The 18,974-nt window shown below is 39.9% G+C and overlaps 1 protein-coding gene across 5 annotated transcripts; it reads left to right on the top strand.

The window, feature by feature from the left end:
- The first annotated feature begins 316 nt into the window (after positions 1-316).
- On the top strand, positions 317-17,362 carry LOC106582437 (major histocompatibility complex class I-related gene protein). Of its 5 annotated transcripts, XR_006761230.1 has the most exons (14): positions 317-562; positions 4,429-4,683; positions 4,783-5,064; positions 5,329-5,637; positions 5,973-6,026; positions 6,262-6,297; positions 6,575-6,607; positions 6,766-6,804; positions 7,003-7,032; positions 7,391-7,438; positions 8,457-8,535; positions 8,716-8,735; positions 10,304-10,471; positions 15,501-17,362. XR_006761230.1 is itself a non-coding variant. In XM_045704849.1 (13 exons), the coding sequence occupies exons 1-13, from the start codon at positions 421-423 to the stop codon at positions 15,554-15,556; spliced, it is 1,383 nt and encodes a 460-aa protein (XP_045560805.1). In that variant the 5' UTR covers positions 317-420; the 3' UTR covers positions 15,557-17,362. The 5 variants fall into 5 exon arrangements, 4 of the variants coding, with proteins under 4 accessions (XP_045560805.1, XP_045560806.1, XP_045560808.1 ...); XM_045704849.1 differs by lacking the exon at positions 10,304-10,471; XM_045704850.1 differs by lacking the exon at positions 15,501-17,362 and having other exon boundaries at positions 10,304-13,563.
- Positions 17,363-18,974: the final 1,612 nt, after the last annotated feature.

Below are 18,974 nucleotides of genomic sequence, written 5' to 3'. Positions count from 1 at the left end.
TTTAAGTGTTCCCTTTATTTTTTTGAGCAGTATATATGTATGTTTGACAACCCTCCCCTATTTTGGATCACCCCTAGTAAATTTAGATCTGTCTCTTAATTCATTGAAATTACTTGAACATTTTGCATTAATTACTTTCAAGTAAAGCAATTGAAAACATGTTTTATTTTTTATTAAAGTAGTTGAAAAACGCGTTTCATTTCAAGTAAGCATTTTGAAAATGTGTTTCGATTCTAGTAAAAGTGTTGAAAAACAAGTTCTGCAGGATTTTCTAGGCCGTGACAAAAGTGAATGTTTAAGGACATGGCAGACTCTGCCTAGTTACATGTGACAGTGTTAAGCCCGTATTAATCATTCGCTAAATTTGTATGCGCCCAACTCTATTTTATAAGAAACGATAAGGAAACGGGTCTACACTCTATGGAATTTGATGAAGGAGAGCCTACCAAGCGTACACAAGCGATTGCTGGTAACGTTGCTACCAACCGTTGTTTAACATTAAACATGGGAGGCCGAATCATGGTGTTATGGTTGTGTCTCAGCCTGCGTACAGCAAACTCAGGTGAGAGCCTTTCTTTTGTTTGGTTAGCCTTAAATCGGCTAAATAATTGCCCTAAATCAAACGCCGTTTTGGAAGTAAAATAACAACAACGCTATTTTCTTTTAAACTTGAATGTGGTAATGTAGGTTGGAGTTTCGAGGTTATTGCCCAAACTGAGTGTCAGGCTCTGAAGGCAGGGAAGGGTTGATGATGATATATATATATATATATATATATATATATATATATATATATATTTTAAAGAAACAAACGTAATCGTAGTCTATATGTGTTCTGTCCCAAATAGAGAAACAATATTTTCTAGGAGGGAAAACAAATGTGGAGCGTACACACAAAGCAGGCTACTTTAGACTGCTAAGGCAGATCTCTATCACTAGGCTACAATCACCTTCCCTGAATATCTTACTAAATTACCGGAGCACAATATTACTCAGTTTATAAATCAATGTAACCTTTTTTTTTATCTTCAGGGTCAGTATTGTGTCTTGTCAGTGATCTCTCGAAGTTACTTTCATTTACAACCTGCACCAGTACAGTTTGCCTGGATATAAGTGATGATGTGTACAACTGGATTTTTCAGCCAATCATGTGTGTCCGATGTTTATTCGTCTAGTTTCCTGGAAATTGGATTGTTTTGCATCAACTTCAGATTTTAAATGACTGCTAAAACTAGGCTATTTCTAATAGTTTCGAATATGATTGTTCATATTTTACCATTATTGGTATTCCCATGACATGCGCAGGTGAGTATTTTTTTTTCACTCAAAGGGTGCATAAAATATTGAAAAATATATAGCCTACTCGTTGATTTAAAAGAATGTGACCTATAAATAGGATACCAAGGTTTGTGCAATACGCCTAGAACTACAGTCTAATTTACATTTAAATTAATAGTATTTAAATATTGATTCTTGAACACATGCCTCGTAAGTACAACTGCCTTACCCCATTAGACTATACCTAAATAAATATAAGGTTGTCCTCCATTGTTTCCATTTGTTTTTGTAAACACAATGTTCAAGGTCAAGTTTTATTTGTCACATGCACCAGTACAGTGAAACGCCTAACTAGCAAGCCCTTCCCAACAGTGGAGTATTCAATATAAAGAAAGTATAACAGGAAGATGAACATAAAAACATGAGATAAACAAAAGAGGCAGCTACAGTATATACAGGGTCAATGCCAGTACCAAATGAACAATGTGCAGGGATACTGGAGTATTGAGGTAAATATGTACATGTAGGCAGGGATTAGGAGAAAGTGACTGGTAGCAGGATAAATAATAATATTATAATAAACAGTATGGCAGTAGTGTAAGTGGTGTGAGTGATTGTGTGTAAGAGAGTCAGTCAATGTATACCTGATCAAATCTAATGTTATTTGTCACATGCGCCGAATACAACAGGTTTAGATAGACCTTACTTACTTACTTACTTACACACCCTTAACCAAAAATGCAGTTTTAAGAAAAGTATGCATTAAGTAAAAAATAAAAGTACCAAATAATTAAAGAGCAGCAGTAAAATAACAATAGCAAGGCTATATACGGGGGTACAGGGTCAATGTACAATGTGGGGGGGCACCGGTTAGTCGAGGTAATTGAGGTAATGTGTACATGTAGGTAGAGAGTTAAAGTGACTATGCATAGATAATAAACAGAGAATAGCAGCAGCATAAAAGAGGGGGCATGCAAATAGTCTGGGTAGCCATTTGATTAACCTGTTGAGGACAGACGTTGCGCTAGCTGAACCCCGTTCCGCCTGCGGAACCCCTAGCCAACAGCCAATGGCATCGCACGGCGTGAAATACAAAACCAACTAAAATACCACAATTCAATTTTCTCAAACAATCAACTATTTTACTCCATTTTAAAGATAAGACTCTCGTTAATCTAACCACATTGTCCGATTTCAAAAAGGCTTTACAGCGAAAGCAAAACATTAGATTATGTTAGGAGAGTACATCGCCACAAATAATCACACAGCCATTTTCCAAGCAAGCATATATGTCACATAAACCCAAACCACAGCTAAATGCAGCACTAACCTTTGATGATCTTCATCAGATGACACTCCTAGGACATTATGTTATACAATACATGCATGTTTTGTTAGATCAAGTTCATATTTATATCAAAAAACAGCTTTTTACATTAGAATGTGATGTTCAGAACTAGCATACCCACCGAAAACTTCCGGTGAATTTACTGAATTACTCATGATAAACGTTGACAAAATACATAACAATTATTTTAAGAATTATAGATACAGAACTCCTTTATGCAATCGCTATATCCGATTTTAAAATAGCTTTTCGGCGAAAGCACATTTTGCAATATTCTGAGTACATAGCTCGGCCATCACGGCTAGCTATTTTGACATCCGCCAACTTCGGGGTCACCTAAACTCAGAATTACTATTAGAAAAATTAGATTACCTTTGCTGTTCTTCGTCAGAATGCACTCCCAGGACTTCTACTTCAACAACAAATGTTGTTTTGGTTCCAAATAAACCATAGTTATGTGCAAATTTGTTCATGCGTTCAGGTCACTATCTGAAGGGTAACGCGCGAGTGCATTTCATGACAAAAAAATTCAAAATATTCCATTACCGTACTTAGAAGCATGTCAAACGCTGTTTAAAATCAATTTTTATGCTATTTTTCTCGTAAAATAGCGATAATATTCCAACCGGGCAACGTTGTATTCATTCAAAGACTGAAAGAAAAACATGGCGAGTTCTCGTGACCGCGCATGTCCAGTCTCACTGTCCCCAGGCTGACCACTTACAAACTCTGCTCCTATACTTTGCCCAGAGACAGCAGACCCCCCATTCCACTTTCTGGCGGCTTTAGAGAGCCTATGGAAGCCTTAGAAAGTGTCACGTTACAGCACAGATGCTGTATTTTCGATAGAGATGCAACAGAAGGACAACAAATTGTCAGACAGGGCACTTCCTGTATGGAATCTTCTCAGGTTTTGGCCTGCCATATGAGTTCTGTTATACTCACAGACACCATTCAAACAGTTTTAGAAACTCTAGAGTGTTTTCTATCCAGATCTACTAATTATATGCATATTCTAGTTTCTGGGCAGGAGTAGTAACCAGATTAAATCGGGTACGTTTTTTATCCGGCCGTGAAAATACTGCCCCCTATCCCAAAGAAGTTAACTGTTCAAGAGTCTTATGGCTTGGGGGTAGAAGCTGTTGAGAAACCTTTTGGATATCAATGTCAGAGGTTTTAACAGTTGAGCAGGTAGGTCATAAATGGCCTGTTCACTGTTATGCTACTAGTGCTACCATGATTATTATAACGTTACTGTTATGCTACTAGTGCTACCATGATTATTCTAACGTTACTGTTATGCTACTAGTGCTACCGTGATTATTATACTGTTATACTACTAGTGCTACCATGATTATTATAACGTTACTGTTATGCTACTAGTGCTACCGTGATTATTATACTGTTATACTACTAGTGCTACCATGATTATTATAACGTTACTGTTATGCTACTAGTGCTACCATGATTATTATAACGTTACTGTTATGCTACTAGTGTTACTATGATTATTATACTGCTATGTTACTAGTGCTACCATGATTATTATACTGCTATGTTACTAGTGCTACCACGATTATTATACTGTTATGCTACTAGTGCTACCATGATTATTATACTGCTATGTTACTAGTGCTACCATTATTATTATTATGCTGTTATGTCACTAGTGTTACTATGATTATTATACTGCTATGTTACTAGTGCTACCATGATTTCAGTAAGTAATTGTGTGTGTTTATGTAACAGTATTGCTTCCCTTCCCATCCATTAATTTAGACCTATGTTTGCGTTTTTACTAGCTACCCATTCCCTGAAGTATTTCTACACAGCGCTTCCACAATCTACTGGCCTTCCAGAGTTCAGCGCTGTTGCTTATTTGGATGAGGAACCAATGTATTTCTATGACAGTTCTACAAAGGAAGTAGCTCGACAGGAGTGGGTAAAAGAAGCCGTGGATCCAGACTTCTGGAGAAGAAATACACACATTTTTAAGGAGACTGAGAAGGTGTTCAAATACAACATGGACTCTGCAAGAGATCGCTTCAACCAGACAAGTTAGTAGGCCATCATCAGAGCATGTTTTGATAGATAGCTAACCGTAAACACTCATTGAAGATTGAAGGATCGATGTTACTATGTTTTTTTTTTTTTAGGTGCCCATGCATTGCAGAAAATGTACAGCTGTGACTGGGATGACGTAACTGGTGCAGCTACAGATGGACGTGAACAGTATGGATATGGAGGAGAGGACTTCCTGTCATTTGATCTGAAGAATGAAAGATGGATTGCACCTGGTCGGCAGGGACTCGACACCAAAATGAAGTGGGATGCTAATGTTACTAAGCTTAAAGCCAAAATTCACTATCTAACACATACGTGTATTGAATGGCTGAAAAAATATGTTTCCAATCGGAGACGCAATCTGCAGAGGACAGGTATTATTATGAAGACTTAATTCGTTTTTACACAATTTGAGTAGGTTTACTATTTCTATGTCTTGGAGATTCTATTTACATGTGTACATACAGTTAGATTTTTCAAACAAACTTGTCCAGTAGCCTTCCTGAGGAATAGTGTACAGCCAGATGCTGTCATCTGAAGAACAAAATAAACACTATAGAGCTGTATGTATTTGATCAATATTCTGATGTTTGTGTATTTAATCAATATCCTGATGTTTGTGTATTTGCTTTCCACAGTACCACCGCAGGTATCTTTGCTTCAGAAAGAACCGTCCAATCCTGTGACCTGCCATGCAACAGGCTTCTATCCGAACGCAATCATGATATTGTGGGGAAGAGATGGAGTAGAGATCCATGATGATGTGGTGCATGAAGAGACCCTGCCTAACGGGGATGGGACATATCAGAAGAGAATCCATCTCACTGTGTCCCCTGAAGACCTACAGCAGCACAACTACACATGCACTGTCCAACACATTAGAGGCGATGATGTGGTTCTGTCTGCTAACAGGGACAGCATTCGCAGCAACAGCAGGAATACTCAGGGTTAGTAGTTCTCCTATTAACCAACGCAGTTCTCAAGGACCCTGGGAATTCAGGTTTTTGTTTCTAAATATTACATCTAAATGTTATGTTCTAGACTTATCTATGTTATTCATCTATTAGCAAACCAGTTGTATATGGCAGCCTCTTTTCAAATGTGCATTCTTAGAGGCCGCTGTGAAAAGTGATGTTGTGATCCTCTGCCCCTAGAGTCTGATCAGTTTTGATTACGATTTTACACAAAACATTATTCATTATCTAATCAATGTCTTCACTAATAGTGTTATGTTTAATGAAATCAAAAGTATTCACATTGAGCATTTCTTCTTTGATCTCAGGGCACTACATCACCATTGTCTTGGTATTGGTCACATTGGCCTTCAGTGTTATTGGTACGTCAAGCCCTCTTCACCACTATAGACACCAGCAGATACACAAATGTAGCAACAACTTAAAACATCCAGTGTATCAGTACATTTGAATGTCAATAATACACTACACCATAGTGTTATATGTATTTTGTTTTGCCATTGAAATGATTGAAACAGATTGATATGATTTAGATTACCAATGATGATGAGAGAAGGAAAAAACTAATTGCCACATCTTTTTCTCCTATTATCCAAGTGGTTTTCATAATGACAAAGGTCTGCAAAGGAAAAGGTAAGTTCCCACCTATTCTTTTAACCACTATGGTTAAATTATCAACCACCTGTTAATAATACTGGAAAATGAGAGGTTTCAAACTACTTTACTCAATTGCTGCAGTGTCTACTAAACAATACAGTGATCATTATATTGTATTCAACAAATATTCTGACATTTTAACTCTTTGTTTATTGGAATAACATTCATTTTCAGCATTACACAGGGAAAGGTTAGTCAGTTTTGAAATTCTGAAGCTATTATTATAGCGTTAATCTTTCTACTGTCCTTCTAGAACCAACAGCTGGAAAGGAAAAACAGTGTCCAAGTGAGTACTGAACTGTGTTGTGCTGTATGCAATAGAGGAGTGAATCCTTTATGAAGGATTTCATATCAATCAGTAACCTACTCAACTATACTCAACTTTTCTTACTGAAAAGGTGAGGTGGAAGTTATTGTGAAATGTTCCTTTTTTCCAATTCTCAGCAAGTCTCCCGGAGAAGAGTGTTCATCTGCTCGTCAATGGTGAGTATTCAGATTTCTATTTTACTCAAATATGACCCTTCGGCAGTAAAGAAATTCAGTCTGGTTGTTTCCCTTTTCATTAAGAGCATAATTTGAGGAGTTGAACATTTAAAGAGCTTTGCAAAAATTATGTAAATAATCCGTCAAGGCATTTCCTCCATTACTGATTGAAATAAAAAAACATGTATTTTCCCCTAGCAAAACCTGCTGAAGTGGGGAAATCAAAAAGTGAGTACTGCCACGTGGAGAGTTATTGTCAGTGATAATACATTTCATATTGATAAGTGACCCCAAACACTTGTATATCTTTAATCTACTTTCCGTACTGAAACCTGGGAAATTGAAGCAGGGATGTCTCAAGTCCAGACTCAGCAATATGACATCACCATACACGGTGGGGAGCCTAGATGGTTTGTGGTGGAGAGACTTCGTAAGTCACCCAACTATTCTGGTGATGTCGTATCGCTAAGTCTTCCATTAATGCATTCTTGTTTAAATGTCCCCGGTATCAGTACGGAAAGTAGAAAACTGTGATTTTCACAGTTTAATGTTGACATGTTAAAATAAGAAATATGCTGCTTTTCAGTGAGCCATCCAGCTGATACTCTCCAGTGCCCGACTCAAGATACGACTGGTAAGAATATTTATTCCTGTATTTGTGTAGCTTCATAGTTGGAGTTGAAAACGGGTTCTTCAATGAACAATCTGAAACCAGTCAATGAATGCAAATGAATCTAAATGTCACTTTAAATGCACCAATGACTTGACGCAGACTCCCCTTCAAGGTATTTTGTGGACCTGAAGACACTGTCAAGTTTTGAGTTTATTAGTCATCCAGACCTCTTATAGGTTCTTAAAAACAAAAGTCTGGATAGTGGCCTCTCCTCCCCCATAAATTATTTTCAGTTTGTTGTTTATTTACCCACACATCACATGTACAAATGTAGCTCTGTTTTATTTATTTATTTTTATTTTGCCGTTATTTTACCAGGTAAGTTGACTGAGAACACGTTCTCATTTACAGCAATGACCTGGGGAATAGTTACAGGGGAGAGGAGGGTTGATGAATGAGCCAATTGTAAGCTGGGGATGATTAGGTGACCATGATGGTATGAGGGACAGCTTGAGAATTTAGCCAGCCTACGATAAGTGCCATGGGATCTTTAATGACCTCAGAGAGTCAGGACACCTGTTTAACATCCCATCCGAAAGACGGTACCCTACACATGGCAGTGTCCCCAATCACTGCCCTGGGACATGTTAGTTGGTCGAGCATGGCAGTTGCAACGCCAGGGTTGTGGGTTTGATTCCCACAGGGAAGTAGTAGGAAGAAATTATGAAAATGAATGTACTCACTACTGTTAGTCGGTCTGGATAAGAGTGTCTGCTAAAGGACTAAAATGTGAAGCATAATCATGGAGGGTGAGGGAGATAAAAATCAGATAGCTTGTGGGAGGGATCATACTCAAATGCACACAATACTGTGATTATTGTCAATAGATTATGATCATTTACGGGATATGCTGTTTACATGCTATGAAAAATATTATCCAACTAATATTGTAGTGCAATCCATTGAAGTAATTCATTTTCCGCTGTTTTAAGGTGAATTTTGTTCAGGAAAGTTCAGGATGAATGTTTTCATATTTAAGGTTTCGACAGAACGTCCAACAGAAGCAGAACAATTTCCTCAGGCTCGTCTGCTGGCTCTGATGACTCTGGCGACTCTACGTAAGTATCCATTATGTTGTGATCATTTTATTGTGTAATATCAGCATGTAAAGTAAATGTTTTGAATCCTGTGTGACAGATGAACTTGTGCATTGATTTTGTACATGGATGTAACTGTCTAAGTTTTGTGCTTTGTTCTCTGATTACACATTTTTTATTGTATCTTTGCTTTCCCCCTAGAACTCCTCTTGTCAAGAAACGTAAGTTGGGATCTGTTTAACATCTTATTTGCTGCTCTATGTTCTTGGGAAAGTTTTGATATTCTTTAATTACATGAATCTGCTTTAAAACCTTTTGAGGACCCCTTCGAGATAGAATCCCGTTAACGGGATTGATTTGACAACATCCGGCGAAATATAACATTAAACATTCTTGAAAATACAAGTGTCTTACACCCTTCAAAATATTAGAATCTTGGTAATCAAACTCCGTTGTCCGATTTAAAATAGCTAATACAGAGAAAAAATGGCATGCTTTTCTTTGAGAAGAGCAATCAACGACAACAAACTTTTTCCGCCATGACAGGTATGACACATTCACATCCGATGGTAAAAAAATGACTTACATTCTGATATCTTGCTCTTATTTCTTATCCTGGGGGTCCCAGTGATCAAATGAAGTGCCGTTTTCTTTGATAAAATCCATTTTCATAGCCTAATACGAAACATTTTGTAAACCGCTTGTGTCGTGAATTCCGTGTCTATCAACTTTTGACGAAGCATTCGATGTAATTACACACACTAAACATACGTTTATCTAGTCACGGTTGGTTTCATTGCAATCCTCTGGATGTTTGTTACACAGCCAAACATGATGGTTCTTTTTGTGGGGCATATTGACCGAAAGGAACTGATTTGAAGACAACGAGCAATGACATCATTGCGCATCAATAATATTAGCGATGTTTCGTTGATTGACTGTATTTCTGTCCAATGGTCACTGATCTTCTTGAAATCTAGCTTGGTAGATAGCCAATGAGCTGAGGTAAACGCCAGTATGTGATGGTTATGGGTTGGAACACCAGCCCTTGTCGTAAACGCACGGGTAACGAACTTCATTCGCCATTGAAGATCAGACTTGTTGCAGGCACACGTCATTACGCACAGTTGTATTTTGTGAAGAGTAGTTTCAGGGATTGTATAGAAAACATTATGGCGAATAAATCTGGAAAAGGGAAGTCGAAGGCTAAGTATACAGATTTGCACAACATTTTTGAAGAAATAGATAGGGAAAGTGAGACAGAATATTTACTCGACGATGAATCTTTGAGTGACCATAGCTTTGATTCGGAGGCTGAGGAAATGTTTCTGCAAGGAGAGGGAATACTTCTGGTCTGGTGGGTGCTAATGCCGTTGTTTGAAATATAAATCATTTGATATTTTTTGGCCAAATATATTTTTTGGTGGAATTTATAGAAATATAATCAGTAATGAAATGTGTAACACACTATGTATGGCCAAAGTACACATTGGCAATACATAGTGTGTGTATGACCCATAACCTGTGTGTTTGTTTGGGTGGATGTGTGTATGTATGTATTACATTTTTTATAAAAATGGAATGGAGTAGAACAGCAAACACACACATGGCCACTGTTGGGGGGAGGGCAGGCAGGCCCACAACAATGGCCGTAGTTGAATGGAACAGCACTTCACCATAGTGACTGTGACATAGTGACTCTGCTCTATATAATACATATCTGTTTATTTTACGTGATGATACAAGGCTCATACATAACAAATATTTTTTGAAATGTTTTCTTTCACAGTGGTAGCGACTCCGACTGGTGCCAAGGTGCCTATCCCCCGATGAAGCTGGTTCATCCAGCCAGACACCTGCTGTTTCCGGCTCCACACCTACCCCCGCCCGGCCATCTAGAGGTGTGAAGACGTCAAAGAAGCGGAGGAAGGGAAGCGTGGAACCTGCTGGCAGAGAGGTAGATGGGCATTGGCACTCTGCTGGAGGAGGATGTTGATCCAATTCCACTAGTATTTTGGCCGAAAAGGCAGCCAGGGCCGCAACTAGACATGACAGCGAAGTACAGCCCCCTTCAACCTTTTCAGCTGTTTTTCACCCCGTCAGTAATTGATTCACTTGTATCTAACACCAACAAGTATGGAGCAAAAAAGCAAGCAGGCAAGAAAGATGCATGGAAGCCCATTTTCATGCAAGACCTTTTCTGCTTCCTTTCGATTGTCATTTACATGGGGCTGGTGAAGTTAATAATGTTGCTGTAGGCCTCTTGGAAGCCTCCCTGACCAGTTATCTTCCTAAACAATACATTTGGAACAAACCTACAAAATGGGGATACAAGCTGTTTGTTTTCGCCGATTCTGTGTGTGCGTACACCTGCAATTTTTTTGTTTATGAGGGGAAAAGCAGTTTTGCGACCGGTAAGGGACTAAGTTATGATTCTGTCATGGAGCTGTTGGATTTTCAACTTCTGGGGAGTGGCTACAAACTGTTTGTCGACAATTTTTACACAAAAGCCCTTCCCTGTTTGCAGACCTAAGGAAGCTGAATGTGTGGGCTTGTGGCACCATTCGTACCAACAAAGTGGGCATTCCAAAGAAAAAGGTAAACGACATGCCTAAGCGGGCTGAGCGGGGTACGATGCGATGGATTCGTGAAGATGGCCTGCTCTTCGTGAAGTGGATGGATACCAGAGAGGTGGTGATGTGCAGTACTATCCACAAGTCCTTCAGTGGCGATCACGTCGTCAGGCGTGTGAAGGGCGCTACTGGGGCATGGACCACAAAAATGTCCCCATTCCTGGAGCTATCAAGGACTACAACAAGGGCATGGGAGGTGTGGACCTTTCAGACGCACTGATAGGGTATTACAATGTTCTCCACAAGACCATGAAATGGTACAAGACATTGTTTTATCATTTCATCGACATTGCTGTGGTCAATTCCTTCATCCTCCAGAAGGAAATGGCTAAGAGCTGTGGACAGCCCCCCATCTCCCGGCTAGCCTTCAGGAAGCTGCTCATCCAGGAGCTTGCTGGCTACATTACAAAGTCCACTGCACCACCTTCTGCCCCCTCTACCTCTGCCCCCTCTACTCCTGCCGCCAGTGGTGTTCACATGCCAAAGTTCATAACTGCAGGCATGAATGTGCCTCGGGGCCAAAAGGGCACAGCATGGAGGCGTCGTTGTGTTCTTTGCCGCATGAAGTCCCCCATCACCTGCAACACGTGTTCGGTTTGCCTCTGCTTTACAGCAGAAAGGGACTGCTATGGGACATGGCACCAGCAGCAAAATATTGTGTAGAGGACTGAGGGTCTTCCAAGGGTCTACCCCTGTTATTTTTTTTATATATATTTTTTTGTAAATATTTTTTCAACATTTTTTGCATTTTGTGTAGTTATTTCCATAAAAATGTACCTTTTTTTGACCAATATTTTTGGCACATTTTTATAAAAAAATGTGTTTGTTGGAATTGCATTTTGTTACTTTGTATATAGTTATTAGCACAAAAAAATGTACCTTTTTTTGACTTTTTGCACATTTTTATTTAAAAAATGTGTTTGTTGGAATTGCATTTTGCTACTTTGTATATAGTTATTTGCATAAAAATGTATCAAAAATATAAAAACCTGCTACATTTTTATAAAAAGTGTTTGTGTGTTAGAATTGCATAATGTTATGTTGTATATAGTTATTGGCACAAAAATGTAGCACTTCACCAATTCGGCCACTTGGATACATTTGGGCAACTTGTGTGGGAGACCTGGGTGACTTCATGCTAAATGTCATGTAGCTCACTCATTCCTGAAGTTATGTGGGAAAGTGTGTATTTGGGAAGCCTAACACATTGTGCATGTCTTATAGTAATATGTCTGTGTAGGGTGTACTGTGTCTTATAGTAATATGCCTGTGTTTGTAAGATTGGGTGTACTGTGTCTTATAGTAATATACCTGTGTAGGTAAGATTGGGTGTACTGTATGTCTTATAATAATATGCCTGGTGTAGGTAAGAAAGGGTGTACTGTAGGTCTTATGGTAATATACCTGTGTTGGTAAGAGAGGGTGTACTGTGTCTTATAGTAATATACCTGTGTATGTAAGAGAGGGTGTACTGTCTTATAGTAATATACCTGTGTAGGTAAGATTGGGTGTACTGTATGTCTTATAATAATATGCCTGGTGTAGGTAAGAAAGGGTGTACTGTAGGTCTTATGGTAATATACCTGTGTTGGTAAGAGAGGGTGTACTGTGTCTTATAGTAATATACCTGTGTAGGTAAGATTGGGTGTACTGTATGTCTTATAATAATATGCCTGGTGTAGGTAAGAAAGGGTGTACTGTAGGTCTTATGGTAATATACCTGTGTTGGTAAGAGAGGGTGTACTGTGTCTTATAGTAATATACCTGTGTATGTAAGAGAGGGTGTACTGTCTTATAGTAATATACCTGTGTAGGTAAGATTGGGTGTACTGTATGTCAATGCCTGGTGTAGGTAAGAAAGGGTGTACTGTATGTCTTATGGTAATATACCTGTGTTGGTAAGAGAGGGTGTACTGTGTCTTATAGTAATATACCTATGTATGTAAGAGAGGGTGTACTGTGTCTTATAGTAAAATATTTTTTACATTTAACTAGGCAAGTCAGTTAAGAACAAACTCTTATTTACAATGACAGCCGCCTTGTTCAGCGGCAGAAAGACAGATTTTTAACCTTGTCAGCTCAGGGATTTGGTCTAGCAACCTTTCGGTTACTGGGCCAAAGCTCTAACCACTAGGCTACTTGCCCAATATGCCTGTATAGGTAAGATAGAGTGTACTGTATGTGTTATCAGTCAGGGTATCCTATCAATCCTTCACAAGATAGCATGCACACCACATTTTCTTCAGGAAATTAACTTTTCTCATTTTTGATTGTGACTTTCTATCTGCACTGACTCCTTTGATTGTTCTTATTTGGGGAGTGATGAGCCCTCTACACTGCAGGATTTCCCTAACACTTTTCCACCAACATATTGGAATGTGAACCAAATTAAAATAGGGATACTACGAATGGTTAATGATTACAAGTGATTATATCAGAATCTCAGAACTAAATTAATGTGCATTATTTCATAAAAATAGTTTAATATGACATTTTGATTTGAATGGAGACAGGCACACCTTTCTACAGCCTTTACATTTTTTTTTTAACCTTTATTTAACAAGCAAGTCAGTTAAGAACACAAAGGCTGTGTGAAGTTTCTGGATATTAGCGGGAACTGGAACATGCTGCCGCACACATCGATCCAGGGCATCTCAAACATGCTCAATGAGTGACATGTCTGGTGAGTATGCAGGCCATGGAAGAACTGGGACATTTTCAGCTTTTAGGAATTGTGATGTGATTCTTGCGACATGGGGCCGTGCATTACGCTGAAACATGAAGTGATGGTGGCAGATGAATGGCACGACAATGGGCGTCAGATCTCGTCACAGTATCTGCATTTAAATTACCGTCGATAAAATGCAATTGTGTTCGTTGTCCATAGCTTATACCTGCCCATACCATAACCCCACTGCCACCATGGAGCACTCTGTTTACAACGTTGACATCAGCAAACCACTAGCACACAAGATGCCATACACGTGGTCTGCTGTTGTGAGGTTGGATGTACTGCCAAATTCTCTAAAACGAGGTTGGAAGAGGTTTGGTGGATATTCCTGCTGTCAACATTCCATTTGCATGCTCCCTCCAAACTTGAGACATCTGTGACATTGTATTCTGTGATAAAACTGCACATTTTACTGGCATTTTATTGTCCCCAGCACAAGGTGTACCTGTGTAATGATCATAGCGTTTAATCAGCTTCTTGATATGCCACACCTGTCAGGTGGATGGATTATCTTGGCAAAGGAGAAATTCTCACAAGGGAAAAGGGGATACCTAGTCAGTTGTACAACTGAATGCATTCAACTGAAATGTGTCTTCTGCATTTATCCCAACCCCTCTGAAATAGAGAGAGAGGGGGGGGGGGGGCAACAGGGATGTAAACAAATTTGTTCAAAATATTTGAGAGAAATATGCTTTTTGTACATATGAAACATTTCTGGGATCTTTTATTTCAGCTCATGAAACATAGGACCAACACTAGATGTTGCGTTTATATTTATGTTCAGTGTATGTAACCTATACAAACGTTTTTTTTCTATAAATAGAAACTCCACTTTGCCCACCAGATGGCTCTGTAACTGTTTGATACCCATCAACTCTTCTCTGTGTCTTGAGGGTAGGTCAGCTCATAGGGATAAGGAAGATATTTTGGTGTGAGTACAAGCCAATATCAGAAAGATGACTTGTGATATATTAGCAGTTGTTTTGTTAGAGATGTCGGGTGCACAGTGCATAGCAATACATCTATAGCTACAGTGAAATGAACTATTTCAGATGGAGAGGGAAGATTTATCATCTCGGTTTCAACGGACTATGAGAGCTGAGTGAATAAGACGTGAATGGTTGATTTAACTGTACTGGGTCTCACTCGAGGAAAAACAGCTCTGAATGAGTAACGAGACCCATGATTCAGTTCAGGAGGAGTAGATGGGCTACTGGAGGAAAAGAAGGAATGAGGGAGAAAACCGCCAGAGGTCAACTATGATGAAAGGTCACGATGATGACTGGATGACTAAATATTTATATTGGCGACGTCAACGCAGCCACAACAGCACCGCTGTAATTGAATACAGACCACGTGGGCAGTTATGGGGAAAAACTCAAACCCTCCAAGCGATTTGCTGACTAAATCTTAAAGTAAAGAATTGTTAAGAGAAAAGAAAGCTGACCAGGGTCTGGAGAGGAGTACTATAAGCTCATCCCTAAAAGCTCACGTCTCTAAATGGAGCATTATATCCATAACAATGTCCCTTGGGCACACTTGGTCTTGTTGGTTGCTTTTTTTGCCTTGTTATTTCAGTATAGGTTGAGTTGGGTGATGTCTGAATGTTTCCTATCTTGTAGGTCGAGAGCAGAAAGACCCATCTCCCCTCCCCTACTCGTCATCAGATCCAAAGTGAGGTCCACTCCGCCTCTCGTTGACGTACAGTACATTCTGAAAGTATTCAGACCACTTGACTTTTTCCACATTTTGTTACTGTACATTACAGCCTTATTCTAAAATGTATTAAATACTTTTTTCCTCTCATCAATCTACACACAATACCCCATAGTGACAAAGCAAAAACGGGTTTTTAAAAATGTTTGCAAATGTGTGTGTGTATATATATATAAATAAACAGAAATACCTTATTTACATAAGTATTCAGAACCTTTGCTATGAGACTCGAAATTAAGCTCAGGTGCATCCTGTTTCCATGATCATCCTTGAGATGTTTCTACAACTTGATTGGAGTCCACTTGATGTAAATTCAAGTGATTGGACATGATTTGGAAAGGCACACACCTGTCTATATAACTGTGAATAATCTGCACACTGTATATGTGTGTGTAAAATGTGTAGCCAGCCAGCCAGGTAGAAAAATGGCAGAAAAAAGACAGACATCAGAGCATTTTTCAGTTCACCAAAACGCAAAGCAAGAACCCTAGAAGCCTAATATCTCAAAGACTAGTTGATAAAATCATAAGAAAGAAGTGAAATGCTAATGGGATGTTTCATAATGATGTCATTAGGCAGAGCAGGCAACAGATGGCACACGGACAGCTGAGCTGGGGACAGATAGGCAGGAACAGACTGGCAGAGACAGGGAGTCTCAGGTAAAGTCTTGAGTCTTTGTTTGGCAACATTATGAAAGGTTCTCTCTTTTTAGGTTTTAGGTTCTCTCTTTGTAAAATAGGGACATAATTGGACAATGCCATGGATACCCCCACTCTCAACTTAAACTGGTGACTGAACCAAGATTTGTTTAAGGCAATGGTATTGCTGTTGTGATTAATTGTGTAGTTTTGGGTAACGGTACTTAGGAGAATGGCAAACACCTTATTTATTTTCTAGGAGAGAGACTGTGAGTCAGTGAGGGTGGTGAAGGAGAAAGAGCCAGAGAGAGAGACTTCAGAGGACAGTGTCACAGCCACGGCAGGACCAGGTGTCACCCTTGTTGCCAGCAGCACCAGTATAGGGGACAGTGGCACAGCATTGTCCAGTTACCTCAGTGATGGCACAAAACCATATCAGCCACACCCACAATTTATAGAACCGCAAACTCTTGCCAACAGAGTGATGACGTGTCAAGAGAAATGGTTTCGCGATGTCCCCTGGCTACATGATAATCCATCAATAAAAGGAGTGTTGTTTTTTTCACAGTAGCCAAGGGTTTTCAAGCCAGCCATCTTTTGGCCAAAGAGTGGATGCTGGCTTCATTAGTGCAGGATTTAGGAACTGGAGAAAAGCCATTGTAAAATTCACAGCACATCAAAACTGCCAAACCCACCGCCACTTTGTAACTGTAACAGCACACCAGCTAAATCCAATCAGTGCCCAGTTATCCAGCGCGTGGGGTAAACAGCAGGAGGACACAAGGCATTGCTTGATGAAAATTGTTAGTTCGGTGCGGCATGTAGTAAGACAGGGACAAGCCTTTAGAGGTCACACGGATGACAGTGGGAATTTATACCAGCTTTTGAAACTTAGGCCAGAAGAGAATGATCCCATTTTACTGAAGTGGTTAACAGAGCGTACCACAATGTACACAGGCCCCAAAGCACAGAATGAAATTCTGAACATCATGGCCAATACAGTCATTCAAGGCATTGCAGCTGAGATCTCTTCAGATTGTACAATTTTCAGTAATTGTTGATGGTACTCAAGATGTCTCTGGTGCTGAACAGGAGAGTGTCTGCCTGCGTTATGTTGACCATGACCTTGTCCCTCACAAGGAGTTTATTGGGCTATACAGAGTGTCGAAGACAACAGGCGAGGGCATTGCGAAAGTGGGAACTGATGTGTTGTTGAGGCTCAATTTGCCCATGTCTGACTTACGTGGGCAGAGTTACGATGGTGCCTCAAACATGGCAGGAAAATACACAGGTGCACAGGCAATTGTGAGGAGGCAGCAGCCATTAGCCCTCTATGTGCATTGTGGCACACACTGTGTAAATCTGATTACACAGGCTGGCTGCTCAGCCTCCCCACTGATCCGGGATTCCCTTTCTTGGGTCCATCAGTTAGGTGTCCTCTATGGCCAGTCAGGAAAGTTTAAGAGCATGTTTGAATCAATTGCCACGTCCGAAGATACACATCTGACCACCCTGAAACCCCTATGTCCAACAAGGTGGACTGTGCGGAATACTGCTATTAGAGCTGTGCTAGGGCAGTATGAGCGGGTACTAAGCAGCCTAGAGGAGATGGCAGAAACTGCATCCAAGACATCTTCAACTGCCAGTGGCTTATTTGAGCACTTGTTGGGTTATATTTTCTTAAACTAGTTGTGGTGCATAACTTATGAATACTAATGCTAAACATAAGAGGTTTATATTGTATTAACATAGATTGAGCAACATATAATAGACATGACTAACTGGAGGGTTGCTGACTAGTAGTGTAGGCTGAGTAGACTCGTGACACACACACACAATGCCTGGTTGTGGGGCCGCTCAAGGACAGGTGTATGTGAGGAACTAATAGAGGGGAGAATGGCTGTGGCATAAGAACAGTCACTGTCCTTGAGTGTTTGACTCTCGGGTACACACACGAAGATAAGCTAGAAGACAACTATGCTTGACAACAAAGATGCGTCTAGAGGCTGGGACCAGCCAGCACGCCAACGATAGGCTGGAGTAAGTCTAAACCACACCCAAGCCTCTACTATGACAGGCCCTCAGGGAGAGGGAACTAAGTCTGTCAAGAAGTATTTAAAGAAAAACTTGTGATGTCACTCAGTTCTCTGTCTGCCCTGCGTGGTGTCACAGTGAGCCCGTATATACGAACTTCATATTTACCATTCAAGTGTTTGCATTAATTAAAGTACAAAGAAATCAGAAGTTACTCTGTGCTGACTATTTTGTTCTGATACCAGATTCGAATTGACGCGACCCAACACACTTCAGCAAAGGCAAGACTGTGTTGGGCCTCACACTTGCCTCTGTTCTTGGAGAGCTTGAATACCTGAACATTTCACTGCAGAAGAAAACTCAGACTGTCTCTGGTATGCAGGCTGCAGTCGAGTGTGTGCGGTCATCTCTTAGGGGTAAGAGAAATTACGAAAGCAACCTTGCACTATATGAGAAAGCAACAACATTGATTGACTCCATTAAATCCATTGAGACACACTCAAGACGATTTGCTGGCAAAGCATTGGATCACTGTAGGGCAGAATTTTTTTAAGTGTTGAATGGGGTGGAGGTTCAATTTGGCGACTGTTTTCACCAGGACAGTCTAAACGTCCTGCAAAAGTTGGAAAGAGCACTTCTCACTGGGGAGTTGGATGAGTCTCTAGATCAGTACCCTGAGCTGAACATAGATTATTTTTCAGTGCAGTT

This window comes from Salmo salar, chromosome ssa21 (genome assembly GCF_905237065.1).
Source record: "Salmo salar chromosome ssa21, Ssal_v3.1, whole genome shotgun sequence".
Classification (NCBI taxonomy): Eukaryota; Metazoa; Chordata; class Actinopteri; order Salmoniformes; family Salmonidae; genus Salmo; species Salmo salar.
This window is presented reverse-complemented; position numbering and strand designations above follow the sequence as displayed.

Coding starts and splice junctions, on each gene's coding strand:
- LOC106582437 (XM_045704849.1), top strand. CDS start 421: ATGGAATTTGATGAAGGAGAGCCTACCAAGCGTACACAAGCGATTGCT. Junction 6,027..6,261: donor ATTGGCCTTCAGTGTTATTG/GTACGTCAAGCC, acceptor CTATTATCCAAG/TGGTTTTCATAATGACAAAG. Junction 8,736..15,500: donor AACTCCTCTTGTCAAGAAAC/GTAAGTTGGGAT, acceptor CCTATCTTGTAG/GTCGAGAGCAGAAAGACCCA.